Below are 15,674 nucleotides of genomic sequence, written 5' to 3' on the forward strand. Positions count from 1 at the left end.
TTGCGAGATTCTAGGGACACAAAACCAGGAAGCTGCCTCTCAGAACAAGCCCATTGGTGGGAGTACAGGTGTATCCCAGCTCATTAACTTCCTTCGGGCTTGCTCACACAGCATGGCTTCTTTCCATCATTTAGGTATCTCTCAGAGAGGCCTCTCCCCATCACCTGACCTCCAGGCTAATGTCCTTCTCTTCCTCTCTCATCTCCACCCCTCTTCCCCCATACAGGGCCTTCAATTCAGGACCTTGAACTCCAGCTTAGTTTTTTTGCTCAAGGCTGGAGCTCTACCATTTGAGCCACAACCTCCACTTCCAGCTTTTTTTGTTTTGCTTTTGGTTGGCTAATTGGAGATAAGAGTCTCTCAGATTTGGGGCTGGGAAGATGGCTCAGTGGTAGAGCGCTTGTCTTGCATGCCTGAGGCCCTGGGTTCCATTCCTCAGCACCACATAAGCAAAAAGAAAAAAGCCGGAAGTGGCGCTGTGACTCAAGTGGTAGAGCGCTAGCCTTGAGCTGAAGAGCTGAGGGACAGCACCCAGGCCCAGAGTTCAGGCCCCATGACGGACCCAAAAAAATAAATAAATAAAATAATAATAAAAATTTAAAAAAGAGTCTCTCAGATTTATCTGCCTAGTCTGGCTTCCAACTGGGATCCTCAGATCTCAGCCTCCTGACTAGCTAGGAACAGGCATGAGCTACCAGCACCTAGCCTCCTCTCTCTCTTTCTCTCTTTCTCTCTGTCTCTGTCTCTCTGTCTTTCTGTCTCTGTCTGTCTCTCTCTGTCTCTCTGTCTCTCTGTCTCTCCAGTCCTGGGGGTTGAACTCAGGGTTGGGCAGTCCCTGAGCTTCTTTTGTTCAAGACTACCACTCTACCACTTGAACCATAGCGCCACTTCTGCCTTTTTCTGTTTATATGGTACTGAGGAATTGAGCCCAGGGCTTCATGTATGCTAGGCAAGCACTCTACCATTAGGCCACATTCCCAGCCCCTCCTCCTTCTTGTATAGTAAAAGATTTTATTCCCTTCATAATTCCAGCTACTACCTGAAGTGATGGTACTTATTTAGTTTCCTTATGGTGTGCTTCTTCTCCCCCCATATTGTAAGATATGAAACAGCAGGTACTGTGCATGTGTCCTGTTCACCAATGCATCCCCAGTGCTCAGAAGTATAGTGCTCTCTAAGTGACTGTTGAATGAACATACCTATGTAGCCTAGGTTGGCATCAACAGGGACTAGAGTTGAATTCAGGCTCCTTGGTCTTGCTTGAGGCCTGCTTTCCCACAAATCCTGGTGGCTGGGTGGAGGCAGCTGGAGACCCCAAGATTGACTACAGGTTCAAGATTGGGAGGTATACAAGACCAGTGTGGAATTTCTTTCTTTCACCCTAGAGACTCTACAGTAGCCCAATGAATGACACCAATTGTCTGGATAAGTAGTGGGCTGATCCCTATAAAAAGCTGACAGTTAGGCCCGGTGCTGGTGGTTCATGCCTATAATTCTAGCTACTCAGGAGGCTGAGATCTGAGGATTGTGGTTCAAAACCAGCCCTGGCAGCAAAGTCCCTGAGACTCATCTCCAATAAACCACTAGAAAACCGGGAGTGGGTGCTCTAGTGGTAGAGTGCTCACCTTGAACTGAAGAGCTGAGGGATAGTGCCCAGGCAGAGAGTTCAAACCCCATGACTGACACACACAAAAAAAGCTGACAGTTAAAGGTGGGCACTTGTGGCTCATGCCTATAATCCCAGCTACTCAGGAGACTGAGATCTAAGAATCATGGCTCAAAGCCAGCTCAGACAGAAAAGTATGCAAGATTCCATCTCCAATTAACCATCAAAAAGCCAGACTGGAGGTATGGCTCAGATTGTAGAGTGCCAGCTGTGATCAAGAAAGCTAAAGGGAAAGAATCAGGCCCTGAGTTCAACCTTCAGTACTGGCACATGAAAACAAAAACAGGGACTAGGAATATGGCTCAGTGGTAGAGTGTTTGACTAGCATGCATGAAGCCCTGGGTTCAATTCCTCAGTACCACAAAAACAGAAAAGGCCAGAAGTGGTACTGTAGCTCACGTGGTAGAGTGCTAGCCTTTAGCAAAAGAAGCTCAGGGACAGTGTCCAGGCTCTGAGTTCAAGCTGCAGGAATGACAAAACAAAACAAAACCAAGCCCAGGACCAGTGGCTCATGCCTGTAAGCCTAGCTACTCAGGAAGCTGAGATCTGAGTATCAAGGTTCAAAGCTAGCCTAGGCAGGAAACTGTGACACTTATTTTTTCTTTTTAACTCTGGGCCTGGGCGCTGTTCCTCAGCTCTTCAGCTCAAGGCTAGCGATCTACCAATTGAGTCACAGCATCACTTCCAGCTTTTTCTGCTTATGTGGTGCTAAGGAATGGAACCCAGGGACTCATGCATGCAAGGCAAGCACTCTGCCACTGAGCTACCTTCCCAGCCCAAAGTAAACATTTTTCTGCTTTTCTGCTTTTTTTTTTTTTTTTTTTTTCCAATCCTGAGGCTTGACCTTGGGGCCTGGGCACTGTCCCAGAGCTTCGTTTGTTCAAGGCTAGTGCTCTACCACTTGAGCCACAGCACCACTTCTGGCTTTTTCTGTTTTTGTAGTACTGAGGAATCAAACCCAGGGCTTCATGCATGCTACGCAAGCACTCTACCACTAAGCCACATTCCCAGCCCCTCTGCGAGATTCTTATCTCCAATAAAACTATTAAAAAAAGCTGGAATTGGTGCTGTGGCTCAAGTGGTAGAGCCCTCACCTTGGACAAAAGAAGCTCAGGGACAGAGCCCTGAGTTCATCAGGGAGTCATGGTTCAAGTCTGTAATCCCAGTTACTCAGAAGATGGAATAGGAGTGAGAAATCAAAAGCAGCTAAGAGAAAGTTCCTGAAACTGACTCAAACATAATATAAAAACACCAAAGGCTGGGTGTTGGAAGCTACTCAGGAGGCTTTAATTGAGGATGGAGGTTCAAAGCCAACCTGGACAAGAAAGTTTGTGATATTCATATCTCCAATTAAGCACTCAAAAAGTTATAAATTAGAGCGTTAGCTCAAGTGATGGAGTATTAGTCTTGAGCAAAAACAAGCTCAGAGACAGTGCCCAGGCCCTGAGTTCAAGCCTCAGGAGCCCCCCCCCCCCCCCAACACACACACCACCACTACCACCACTACCACCACCAAAAGGGCAAGGAGATGTAGTTTAAGAGTTAGGAGAATTTGCATGACGCCCTAGGTTCAATTCCTAGTACAAACAAGGAAGGAAAAGAAGGTGGAAGGGGAGGAAAAGGAAGAGGAGGAGGGGGAGAAGAAGAAAATAACTAGGAGGTTGAGACACTGGAATTCCCAGGCAGTTAGGAGATATTTGGGGATGGGTTAAGTTTTGGAGAGAGATGAGGATTGAGAGTGGTCTAGAGGCCTCACCACTCCCTAATGGCAGTAGCTGTCCCAGGCTGGGACAGCCAAAGAAGCTGAGAGCACCAGGCTTATGTATTAGGGTTCCACAAAGAGGGTGGGGGGCACCAGGATTCTCCAGCGCTTTGACAGCTAAAGGGTGGGTCACCATATTTTCTGAAAGCAGAGCTTCTTGAATATGTCTATTCTTCCCAAATGGGATCAGCACAAACCAGTTCTTGTTTAATGGAGTAGAGACAAATTTGTCTGGGAATGCAACAAAAGGACAGAGGTGAGATGAGGCCACTCTCCCCTTTGCTCCCCTCCCTCTTTCTTCCTTCCTTCCTTCCTTCCTTTCTTTCTTCCTTCCTTCCTTTCTTTCTTTTTTTTCTTTCTTTTTTTCTTTCTTTCTTTTTCTTTCTCTGTCTCTGTCTGTCTCTGTCTCTTTCTCTGTCTGTCTGTCTGTCTCTCTCTCTCTTTTGCAGTGCTGGGGATTGAAGTCAACATCTCACACTGGCTAGGCAAGAACTCCACCCTTGAGCTATACCCCTACCAGTCCCTTCCCTTTTTCTTTTCCCCTGCATCCACCCTCTTCCCAGAAGCCCTACCCAGTCTCTCTGTGACCCTCTCACACCCCCTGCTGCTCCTTTTCAGAGTAGCAATGGACATACTACAGACCAGAATGACAAGACAACAAAATTCCATTCTAACATGAAAGTCAGGAAGCTAGAGTAGATGCTGGAAAAGAAAGGGACACACTGTGTGTGTGTGTGTGTGTGTGTGTGTGTGTTTTCTTTCTTCTTGCCAGTCCTGGGGCTTGAACTCAGGGCCTGGGCATTGTCCCAGAGCTTCTTTTTCTTTTTTTTTTTTGGTCCGATCATGGGCCCTGAACTCTGGGCCTGGGCGCTGTCCCTCAGCTCTTCAGCTCTAGGCTAGCACTCTACCACTTGAGCCAAAGAGCCACTTCTGGGTTTTTTCTTTTTTTGCTTATGTGGTGCTGAGGAATCGAACCCAGAGCCTCAGGCATGCAAGGCAAGCGCTCTACCACTGAGCCATCTTCCCAGCCCCTCCCTGAGCTTCTTTTGTTCAAGGCTAGCACTCTACCCCTTGAGCCACAGTACCACTTCCAGCCTTTTCTGTGTATGTGGTACTGAGGAATCGAACTCATGGCTTCATACATGCTAGGCAAACACTCTACCACTAAGCCACATTCCTAGCCTGTGTGTGTGTGTTTTCTGTTGCTCGCACTCAGCTTAAGTTACCACCACTTCAGAGAGGCTCTCTTTGGACCCTAGCCTCCTACTCTCCATACTTAAACAACTTTTTTTTTTTTTTTGGTGCTCGTATTGGGGCTTGAACTCAGGGACTGGGTGCTAATTCTGAGCTTTTTCACACTCAAGGCTAGTATTCTACCACTTGAACCACAATGTCACCTTCAGCTTTTTGCTGTTTAATTTGAGATAAGAATCTCCTGGATAATCCTGGAGATAATCTCTCCTGCCTGGGCTGGCTTCAAACTGGGATCCTCAGATCTCAGCCTCCTGAGTAGCTAGGACTACAAGCATAAGCTACAGGCACACAACACACTCCTTTCTTTCCTTTTTGTCAGTCATAGGACTTGAACTCAGGAGAACTGTCATTGAGATTTTGTGCTTAAGGCTAATGCTCTACCACTTGGAGCTACGGCTCCAGTTTGGATTTTTTTTTTTTTTTTTTTTTTTGGGTCCGGTCATGGGGCCTGAACTCTGGGCCTGGGCACTGTCCCTCAGCTCTTCAGCTCAAGGCTAGTGCTCTACCACTTGAGCCACAGCGCCACTTCTGGCTTTTTTCTTTGTTTTTTTTTTTTTTTTTTTTGTCGGTCGTGGGGCTTGAACTCTGGGCCTGGGCACTGTCCCTCAGCTCTTCAGCTCAAGGCTAGCGCTCTACCACTTGAGCTACAGCGCCACTTCCGGTTTTCTGGTGGTTTATTGGAGATAGGAGTCTCACGGTCTTTCCTGCCCGGGCTGGCTTTGAACCGTGATCCTCAGATCTCAGCCTCCTGAGTAGCTAGGATTACAGGCGTGAGCCACCAGCGCCCGGCTGGCTTTTTTCTTTTTGCTTACGTGGTGCTGAGGAATCGAACCCAGGGCTTCATGCATGCAAGGCAAGCGCTCTACCACTGAGTCACCTTCCCAGCCCCTCCAGTTCCGATTTTCTAGTGGTTAACTGGAAATAAGGTCCTCATTCGCTTTCTTGCTTGGGCTGCCTTTGAACCTCAAATCTCAGCTGAGGATTACAGACATGAGTCACTAGCACCCGGCCTTTCACAACTATCTGACTGCTTTCTCATAGTGATTTTCAATTATCCACCTTTGTGAATAATTGGGATTTGTGAACACCATGAAGGTAGAAACCAGGGTTGTTTTGCTCTTTTATACATCTCAATGTTTGACACACTGCCTGGTCCATTGCCAGTACACAGCAAATATTTGTTGAATAGATGAGTGAAAGGGGGTTTAATGGGAGGTATCAGAGCCATTGCCTGGGCTCTGGGGGCAGCTGTGAGTCCAAATGTCTTGGCTTCTGCTCAGAGCCTTGTCTATGTCCAGTCTCTGTCCTTGTGCCCAAAGGCCATCCAAGCAAAAGGAGGCAGAAGAGTTTTCTCCTAGAAGGACATAGCACAGGAATGACATTAGAGCATTACAGTGACTTGGATCCAGAAACTTTAGTTCTCTAACCTGAATTTCTCCAACCCCTCACCTGCCATGGGGCTTGAGCTTGAGGACTAGGTGCTGTCAGCTCTTCAGCTCAAGGCTAGTGTTCTACCACTCGGGTCACAGCGCCATTTCTGGCTATTTTTGTTTATGTGGCACTAAGGAATTGAACCCAGGCTTCATTCATGCTAGGCAATCACTTTACCACTAAGCCACATTCCCAGCCCCTCCATGAATCTCCAATCAACCACCAAAAAGCCCAAAGTAAAGCTGGGTGCTGGTGACTTACACATGTAATCCTAGTTACTCGAGAGGCTGAGATCTGAGGATCACAGCTGAAAGCCAGACTGGGCAGGAAAGTCCACGAGACTTAAATTTATCTCCAATTAACTACCAGAAAACTGGAAGTACAGTTATGGCTCAAAGAGCTAGAGCACTAGCCTTGAGCACAAAAGCTCAGGGACAGTGCCTAGACCCTGAATTCAAGCCCCAGGACTGGCAAAAAAAAAAAAGTTTCAAGGACTTTAAACCTTGGTCCACAGATCTCAGCCACCTGAATAGCTATGATTACAGACATGAGCACCAAGTCCGACAATATGTTTTTGTGTGTTTTTAACGAGGCCTTTCACATGCTAGGCAAACACTACCCCTTCAGCTATGCCTGCCTATAATCCTATATCCCATCTCTTCCCGTGGCCTGTTCTTCTCTCCTCCTAGAGGTTTCCTTACTCTCAAAACATGTTCCCTTCCTCAACATAGCACTATATTGAGAAACCTAAACTGCATTCTCTTACCTGGTAAAGCCCCCATAAAGAGACGACCTTGAGGCTGGGCCCAGAGGTTAGGGAAGGGGCCAAGTTCCAAAGGAGGCAGGGAAAGGACCTCTGATTTCCACCCCTGGCTCAAAACCACTCTAGAAACATTCAGCTTCAGCTGAAGAGGGATTCCCAAGACCAGAGGCAGAGACAGCCCAGGCCCCGCCCAGGAAGACAACACCACCTTCTGCAGTGGGTGGAGAGAGATAGGAGAAAGGAGGAAAACATGAGCTTAGGACCCCACTCCTACCTGCCTTAATTCCACTTGCCAGCCACACCTCTACCCAATTTTCCTTGTCTGACCTTCTATGAAACAATACCCTTTTATGCAATTTCAAAAATGCTATTTGCTTGCTGTGGGCAACTTCGAGACAGGCCCTTGACCTCCCACCTCAACTTGAATTCCATTCATTAATCTTTCTAATAGTGAAATGTTGGCATCCGCTTTGATTCCATGGCTCCCAGGCTCCACTGAATACACCCAACACCCCACTCTCTCCCTTTACTTGATCTTGGAGCTGAAGACTAAGCCAAGAAGAGTTCTCTGGTGCCGCAAGAGCGAGGAGATGGCCTGAGCCTGCTGCCATCTTAAATCCCAGATCCAGAGAAAACATCCAGGGGTCTGCATGAGGCTGGGGAATGTCTACAGAGAAAGATTGGGGATTCATGGAGAAAAGTCCCTAGTTAGAGGGAGACAGGGGAAGACAGAGTTGGAGGTAGAAAAAGACTCTAAGTCTACCTTGGAGACGGAATTCTGCATGAGTCCCTGGAGGGAAGAACAGTCCAGGTTGCAATTCCACATCACAGTTTGTTAGGCTAGAAGGTGCAGACACTAAGGTCTGGGCCACCATGCCCAGCCAAGAGTCATGGCGTACACAGCCATCCAAGGCAGGGTCCAGCTAGAGGAGTGGGAGGAAAGAAGAAAGGAAGGAAGAAGGATAGAATGTCAGAATCAGAACATCTGAGCCCTAGCTCCAGTATACTGTCCTTTGAGATACAATTATTTGACTTCTTTCAGGCAACTCCCATCCTTCTCTCTAAAATCTGGATTTAGATCCCCCCAGCTTGGTCTCAATTCCTGCACCAGTGGTATAGTTACCGGCAACCGGAGCTTGGACGTGGGGAAGAGCAGCCCCCCCAAAGCAATCCTCATGATGGGCTGAGGTTTGTTGGTCAGGGGCCCAGAGACTTGTCGCAGGCTCAGCTTCTCCTCCCCATCCACCCACAGCAGCAGTGAGTCCCCATCGATCTTCACTTCCACCTGTAGGAGGTGAGAAGCAGAAAGATCAGACTCCTCAGCCCAGTCCTGGAATTCAGCCTACTATGCAAGAAGAACATGCACTTTAAGACATAGCTAGCATCCTTGGTTCACTTAGGCTTTATCACACATATACAGACTGAGCCTCAGGATATCCATCTGAAACACAAAAACAAGGGCTGGGAATATGGCTTAGTGGTAGAGTGCTTGCTTTGCATGCATGAAGTCCTGGGTTCGATTCCTCAGTACCACATACACAGAAAAAGCCAGAAGTGGCACTGTGCCTCAAGTAGTGGAGTGCTAGCCTTGAGCAAAAGAAGCTCATGAACAGTGTCCAGGCCCTGAGTTCAAGCCCCAGGATTGGCACACACACACACACACACAAAACAACAACCAGAAAACAGGGCTAAGAATAGTTGCATAAGCCAGGCACTGTTGGTTCATGCCTGTAATCCTAGCTACTCAGTAGACTGAGATCTGAGGGTTGTGGTTCAAAGCCAGCCCAGGCAGAAAAGTCTGTGAGACTCTTATCTCCAATTAACTACCAGAAAACTGGAAGTGGTGCTGTGGCTCAGTGGTAGAGTGCTGATCTTGAGCAAAAAAGCTCAGGGACGGTGCCCAGACCCTGAGTTCAAGCCGCATGACTGATCAAGAAAAAAAAAAAAAAAAAGAATGGCTGTATAATCTGATAATATAACATAATATTTATCAAAATGAACTCCAGGAAATGTAAACAAGAGATTTTTTTTCTTTGTTGAAAACAACACAACCCTAATACTAAAAACAACAAAACACTAATAGCTGCATATCTGGCTGCTGGTTGCTCACACCTGTAATCCTAGCTACTCAGAAGGCTGAGACCTGAACATTGCAGTTCAAAGCCAGCTTGGGCAGGAAAGTCTTATCTCCAAATAACCACCAAAGAGCCAGAAGTAGAACTGTGGCTGAGGTTGTAGAACACTTAAGGGACCGTGTCCAGGCTCTGCATTCAATCCCTAGTACCAGTGGAAAAGAAAGAAAAAAAAAAGCTAGCTCATGGAGGTTTTATATCAATGAGATGAGATGACAATGGTAAAGGGAAGGCCCACAATGTGTTCTCCTTCTTCAGCTGGAGATGCCCTCACCTTATGGGAACAAAGCTCACTTACCTGGTGCCATCTCCCATCATTCAGCTGAAGTCCAATCCCTACTGTCAGCTGGGCCCAGAGATTGTGGAGCTGGATTTCAGGCCTGCCATCCCGAAGCCCTAGCATGAACCAGTCATTCTCACTGTTGGTGTCCCCATAAAAAATCACTCCTTCTGGATCCCATGTTCGAAACTCAAAGGAAGAGGAAGGTCTGGAAGGATATAGAGGAAAGAAAGACTATAGATAGGGTGTAGTATGAGGGCTAAAAGTGGTAGTGCTCAGGGAACAAGAATATAGAGAGCCAGGGAAAAGGAAAGGGGACAAAGTAGGTCGGGCATAGGGGTCAAGAAGATAGGTGAATCTCATACTTAGTGATCTTGGTGAGGTCAAATGTCATAACAGCAACTGGCTTTTGTCCTGGGCCATTGATGAGATGTCTAGCAGGAGGATCCTGAGCACTCTATGAGAAAGAAAATAAATAAACTCACTGATGGACATGTCAGAGACAGAGGGAAAGGCAATGCTACATAGCTAGAAGAGGAGAGAATGGGAGACGACTGAGCCAAAATGTAGCTCATTTAGACACATATGGACAGAGAACCCCATCTCCCTTCTGCACCTGGGTGGGGAGAACAAATCCTAGGGCTTGTTCCTGGTGAGTGCAAGGCGGCAGCAGCAGCAGCAGCAGATGCAAGATGGCCAGTGGGCTTCGGTTCTCCATAGTCAGCTGCAGTCCACACTGCAGCTTAGACTACTGTGAGAAGAATGTGTGGGGGTAGACAGCCTTGCGCATGGGCGTTGGAAGGTTAAAGGTTGCTGGGGAGGGGGGAAGGGGGGCGGGAGACAGGGACACTGACCCTGCGGCCCCTCTGAAGGCAAATGGAGTGAGGGACAGAGGTCTTCCGTTACCTTCCCTCATGCATGAGAAATTGCTAAGCTAGAAGAGGCTCTCCTACCTTCTCTCTTCTGCTAGAGCCTAAACCTGCTCCTTTAAGCATTCTGCCTACACGGGAAGTCTGCCTTGGCAGAGCTGAGGTCTGGAAACAGTCCTGTCCTGCTCAAGAAGCATCCTCCATCAGGGCTAGAAAGGCAACATGGAATCCAAAGAGCTTACAGTGACCTTAAGCAGATCACTGCACCTTTGTGCTTCGGTGTCCTTGTCTAGCAAATGAAGTAAAGAATCTGTTCTTTATGAGACTGCTGTGAATGAGTGTTCACCGCGATGAAGTAGGCACAATGCCCAGTATGGTATCCAATCTGAACTTCTCTCTGAGATTTCCCAGGGCTTCTGACACTTACCTCACAAAAGGGCATTGTCTCTATGTATGATTTAGTGGATACTTTGAGAAGAGATCTGCCTATAATCCCAGCATTCCAGAAGTCAAAGCAGGAAGATCAAGGCCAGCCTGGGCTACATTGTAAGACAGATGCTCCCCCAAAACATACTGTCTCAAAGGGAAAAAGAAAAGGATCTGTTCCTATTCACAATTATGTGCCTTATCCATTTATTGCAGGGCCTAACACTCAACCAGCAGAAATGTACCCTCTTCCTGGACCATTTTATTTTGTTTTATTTATTTATTTATTTTTTGGGTGCTAGTCCTGGGGCTTGAACTCAGCGCCTGCGCACTGTCCCTGAGCTTCTTTGCTCAAGGCTAGCACTCTACCACTTGAGCCACAGTGCCATTTCTGGCTTTTTCTGTTTATGTGGTACTGAGGAATTGAATCCAGGGCTTCATACATGCTAGGCAAGCACTCTACCACTAAGCCACATTTCCAGCTCTGTGACCTGTTTTAAAATACAAATGTCAGGGCTGGGAAGGTGGCTCAGTGGTAGAGCGCTTGCCTTGCATGCATGAGGCCCTGGGTTCTATTCCTCAGCACCACATAAGCAGGAAAAAAAAAAAAAGCCGGAAGTGGTGCTATGGCTCAAGTAGTAGAGCACTCGCCTTGAGCTGAAGAGCTGAGGGACAGTGCCCAGGCCTAGAGTTCAAGCCCCACGACCAGACCCAAAACAAAATACAAATGTCAGCTGGATGCCTGTAATCCTAACTACTCAGGAGGCTGAGATCTGAGGATTGTGGTTCAAAGCCAGCCCGGGCAGGAAAGTCCATGAGACTCTCATTTCCAATTAACCACTAGAAAATCAAAGTGGCAACTCTAATGGTAGAGCACTTACCTTGAACAGAAGAGCTGAGGGACGGCACCCAGGCTCAGAGATCAAGCCCTGTGACCAACAACAACAACAAAAAGTCCCCAAAAGTAGAAACATGTTTGTTTTTTGTCGGTCGTGGGGCTTGAACTCTGGAGTCTGGACGCTGTCCCTGAGCTCTTCAGCTCAAGGCTAGCGCTCTACCTCTCCAGCCACAGTACCACTCCCGGTTTTCTGGTGGTTTATTAAAGAGTCTCACAGACTTTCCTGCCCAGGCTGGCTTTTAGCCACGATCCTCAGGTCTCCCCCTCCTGAGTATGTAGGATTACAGGCCTGAGCCACCAATGCCTGGCTAATAGAAACATGTTGAACCACTGAACAGCAGTAATCGTAGGACTGGGAGCTTAGCTCAGTCATAAAATGTGCACCTGAGCTGGCACCAGTGGCTCATGCTGTAATCCTAGCTACTTAGGAAGCTGAGATCAGAGGATAGAGGTTCAAAGCCAGCCCCTGGCAGGAAAGTCTGTGAAACCCTAATCTACAATTAACCTCTCTCTCTGTCTCTGTCTCTCTCTCTCTCTCCACAATTGGAGGTGTGTCTCAAGTGACAGACTCTAGGCCTAAGTTCAACAATGTTGTAGGAAATATAAGGTCCTGAGGCTCATCCAGGTTTTGGGCTGCCTTGAATGGGTGCACGAGGGAGAAAAAACTCTAAAGCAGAGTCTACTTCAATTAAAGAAGCAGGAGGTGCCCGGCGTCGGCGGCTCACGCCTGTAATCCTAGCTACTCAGGAGGGTGAGATCTGAGGATCCGGGTTCAAAGCCAGCCCATGCAGGAAACTCTGTGAGACTCATATCTCCAATAAACCACCAGAACACCGGAAGTGGCGCTGTGGCTCAAGTGGTAGAGCGCTCGCCTTGAGCTGAAGAGCTGAGGGACAGCGCCCAGGCCCACAGTTCAAGGCCCACGACCGACCAAAAAAAAGGAGGAGGAGAAGGAGAAGAAGTGGAAGCTGGAGGTGACTTTTGAGCCTGGGGTAAGAGCAAGCAGATGGAGGCTGGAACAAAAAGCTTTGACCCCTGCGCTGGGCCCAATCACGAGACCAAGCTGTCGGAGGCGGGGCCAAGGCGGGGAAATGTTCCCGTTCTGCAAGCTGATTGGCTGGGTAGCGTGCGCTCGCAGAGGGTAAGGGCCTCCCGGCTGAACCCCGCTTCCAGCTGGGGCTGGCGGGCTCGAGCCTTGTAGCCCCTCGACTGCCCTTTTCTCCCAACTCTTTAGGAGCCGAATTTGTCGGCCCTTTGCTCCGCCCTGCAGGACGGAAGTGGGGGTTGTCTTCTTCGGTCCTGACATTGGGAATCGAGATGGCTTCCGTTCGGATCCGAGAGGCCCAGGAGGGAGACTGTGGAGATATACTAAGGATGATTCGGGTGATGGCTGTCCCCACCCACCCCCAGAAACCTAGGGTTCCAGAAGGGTCAGGGCAGCGCTGCGGGGACCAGGGAGTGGGAGGTGCTGGGGACGTGCCCTAGGCCCCTGCTCCTGGAGCGAGGGAAGGGGGCTCCTGCCCTAATCTTGCTTCTGTCCCCACGCTTTAGGAACTGGCCGAATACGAGAAACTCTCGGATCAGGTGAAGATCAGTGAAGAAGGTGGGGCTCAGAACCTGATGAAGGCTGGGGGCAAAGTGAGGGACGGTTCCCTGGGCGGTGGGCATACACACAGGTCCTCTTTTCCTCTGAGTCTTTGTTACACCTTCCATCTGCAGCCCTGAGAGCAGATGGCTTTGGAGAGAATCCTTTCTATCACTGTCTGGTAGCAGAGATGGTAGCACCTGGGGAGCCACAGGGTAAGAGCACCTCTTCAGGCAGCCACTGGACGTTGCTGTACCCTCATTCCCAGAGGCCTCACTTCTATCTTTGCTTCTTTTTCAGGGCCCTGTGTGGTGGGTTATGGGCTTTACTACTTCATCTACAGCACATGGACAGGAAGAAACGTTTACTTGGAAGATGTTTATGTGATGCCAGAATATCGGGGTACAAGGCAGGGAGAAGAGGCTAGGGTGGACATAGTAACTCACAAACCCACCACCAGACCCTTACCCCCTTATACCAGTCTATGGCCTCTTATAATTCCCTTCAAATAAAACAGTATTTCTTTTTGCCTTTCTCCCCACAACAGGTCAAGGGATTGGTACCAAAATAATAAAAAAGGTGGCTGAGGTAAGGAATAGGTGGGAACTACAAAGTAGGCTCTGTAAAAATAAGAATATATGGAGAGACCCCTAGAGGTGAATGAAGGGGTAAGAAAACCAGCAGCAGTGGCTCATGCCTATAATCCTAGCTAGCTATTAAAGAGGCTGTGATCTGGGACTGGGAAGATGGCTCAGTGGTAGAGTGCTTGCCTTGCATGCATGACGCCCTGGGTTCAACTCCTCAGCACCACATAAGCAGAAAAAGCCAGAAGTGGCGTTGTGGCTCAAGTGGTAGAGTGCTAGCCTTGAGCTGAAGAGCTAAGGGACAGCGTCCAGGCCCAGAGTTCTGGCTCCACGACTGGCAAAACAACAACAACAACAACAAAATAAAGAGGCTGTGATCTGAGGACTGTGGTTTGAAGCCAGTTCTGTTATCTGATTAACTAACCAGCAAAGAGCTAATAGAGCTGTGGCTCAAGTGGTAGAATGGCAGCCTTGAGTGAAAATGGTAAGAGATAGCTTCCAGGCCTCCCAGTACTGGCACACACACACACACACAAGCACGCACGTGTGTGCACGAAAGGAAAAAACTTTTTTCATCCCAGGACAGTGAATGGTTTCTTCTCCTTCAGGTGGCTTTGGATAAGGGTTGCTCCCAGTTCCGCCTGGCAGTTCTGGACTGGAATAAGAGGGCCATGGACTTGTACAAAGCCCTAGGAGGTCAAGATCTGACGGAAGCCGAGGGCTGGCATTCCTTTCGATTTGAAAGAGAGGTGATGAAGGAGTTGGCAGGAAGGTGACACCATCACTTAGAATCTCCTTGCCGGAGCTTCTCTATTCCTATCTGCTCAAGCACTTCTGAGACACATCTGCACAGATCCTGACCCTGAAGAAGAAGAGTTGCTGTGGCAGATTCTTAGAATACAAAAAGAGCAGAATTGAGGGAGAAGCCTGTTTGGGGTGAAAATAAAAGTGGGAAAAAAAAAAAGCTGTATCCTGGTGTATTGGGCAGAGGAATTGATAATGCTCAGCCATGTCAAGATCCTTGGGTTTTAAGTCAGAGGCTGTTACTCTGATGGAGGTTGGGACAGCCAAAAAGACAGGTGTAATAGGCTAATGGTGACCCAGAATCAGAATCTTGGTTGGTCCTGCCCTGTGAAATACAGAGAAAGGAAGAGTTGGTGGCAGGCAGTATTGGTACATCAAGCGTGTTTATTACATTTAGGATCTTCAAATGTCTGGGCTGAGTTGTACAGAATCAAACACTGAAGTAGGCCTGCAAACTCAATAGAGACAACAGGCTGCCCCCTGGTGTCTGCACTTCAGGGGTCACTGGAAGGATCACTTGCTGATTTTAACAAGTCAGCTCAACTAACTGGGCATGGTAGTAGCATGGTTTCTAGTTTTAAGGAGGCTGAGGTAGGAGACTTTTTTTTTCTTTCTTTCTTTTTTTTTTTTTTTTGGTCAGTTGTGGGGCTTGAACTTGGCCTGGACGCTGTCCCTCAGCTCTTCAGCTCAAGGCTAACACTCAACCACTTGAACCACAGAGTGCCACTTCAAGTTTTCTAGTGGTTAATTGGAGATGAGAGTCTGACAGACTTTCCTGCCCCGGCTGGGTTCAAACTACGATCCTCAGATCTCAGCCTCCTGAGTAGCTTGGATTACAGGCATGAGCCACTGATGCTTGTCAGGAGACTCTCTTAAGCATAGAAGTTCAGGGCCACCCTACGTAACATAGTGAGACCCTATATCAAAATTTAAATAATAGGGCTGGGAATGTGGCTTAGTGGTGGAGTGCTTGCCTAGCATGTCTGAAGCCCTGGGTTTGATTCCTCAGTATCGTATAAACAGAAAAGGCCAGAAGCGGCACTGTGGCTCAAGTGGTAGAGTGCTAGCCTTTAGCAAAAGAAGCTCAGGGACAGTGCTTAGGCCCTGAGTTCAAGCCCCAGGACTGGCAAAATAATAATAATAATAATTTTAAAAAGCAGCGATTATGAGCTGGGAAGGTGGCTCAGTGGTAGAGCGCTTGCCTTGCATGCCTGAGGCCC

At 48.2% G+C, this 15,674-nt stretch overlaps 2 protein-coding genes across 3 annotated transcripts; one reads left to right on the forward strand and one right to left on the reverse strand.

Annotated features, from left to right (window-relative positions):
- Nucleotides 1-5,848: 5,848 nt before the first annotated feature.
- Nucleotides 5,849-10,006, reverse strand: Shbg (sex hormone binding globulin). The gene is made up of 8 exons (XM_042670857.1): nucleotides 9,905-10,006; nucleotides 9,654-9,745; nucleotides 9,307-9,496; nucleotides 8,000-8,161; nucleotides 7,640-7,799; nucleotides 7,407-7,543; nucleotides 6,880-7,087; nucleotides 5,849-6,036 (listed from the first exon to the last, which is right to left on the reverse strand). The coding sequence occupies exons 1-8, from the start codon at nucleotides 10,004-10,006 to the stop codon at nucleotides 5,888-5,890; spliced, it is 1,200 nt and encodes a 399-aa protein (XP_042526791.1). The 3' UTR covers nucleotides 5,849-5,887.
- A 2,638-nt stretch (nucleotides 10,007-12,644) lies between these two features.
- On the forward strand, nucleotides 12,645-14,596 carry Sat2 (spermidine/spermine N1-acetyltransferase family member 2). Of its 2 annotated transcripts, none has more exons than XM_042670885.1 (6): nucleotides 12,645-12,870; nucleotides 13,033-13,084; nucleotides 13,201-13,281; nucleotides 13,367-13,468; nucleotides 13,614-13,654; nucleotides 14,259-14,596. In XM_042670885.1, exons 1-6 carry the CDS (start codon nucleotides 12,799-12,801, stop codon nucleotides 14,424-14,426), a joined length of 516 nt encoding a protein of 171 aa, XP_042526819.1. In that variant the 5' UTR covers nucleotides 12,645-12,798; the 3' UTR covers nucleotides 14,427-14,596. The 2 variants fall into 2 exon arrangements, with proteins under 2 accessions (XP_042526819.1, XP_042526820.1); XM_042670886.1 differs by having other exon boundaries at nucleotides 12,647-12,864.
- The last annotated feature ends 1,078 nt before the right edge of the window (nucleotides 14,597-15,674 follow it).

The sequence above is a fragment of the Dipodomys spectabilis genome, unplaced genomic scaffold (genome assembly GCF_019054845.1).
Source record: "Dipodomys spectabilis isolate Male_0828 unplaced genomic scaffold, ASM1905484v1 ptg000576l, whole genome shotgun sequence".
NCBI classification, from domain to species: Eukaryota; Metazoa; Chordata; class Mammalia; order Rodentia; family Heteromyidae; genus Dipodomys; species Dipodomys spectabilis.

Bases quoted from the DNA above. Each gene is read 5' to 3' on its own strand.
- Shbg (XM_042670857.1), bottom strand. From the start codon at position 10,006: ATGGAGAACCGAAGCCCACTGGCCATCTTGCATCTGCTGCTGCTGCTG. The intron at 9,746-9,904 runs GTGCAGAAGGGA...TCTTTCTCATAG, and splicing joins GATTTGTTCTCCCCACCCAG to AGTGCTCAGGATCCTCCTGC. The intron at 7,088-7,406 runs GTAAAGGGAGAG...CACCCACTGCAG, and splicing joins GTCTTCAGCTCCAAGATCAA to AAGGTGGTGTTGTCTTCCTG.
- Sat2 (XM_042670885.1), top strand. From the start codon at position 12,799: ATGGCTTCCGTTCGGATCCGAGAGGCCCAGGAGGGAGACTGTGGAGAT. The intron at 13,469-13,613 runs GTACAAGGCAGG...TCCCCACAACAG, and splicing joins TGTGATGCCAGAATATCGGG to GTCAAGGGATTGGTACCAAA. The intron at 13,655-14,258 runs GTAAGGAATAGG...CTTCTCCTTCAG, and splicing joins TAATAAAAAAGGTGGCTGAG to GTGGCTTTGGATAAGGGTTG.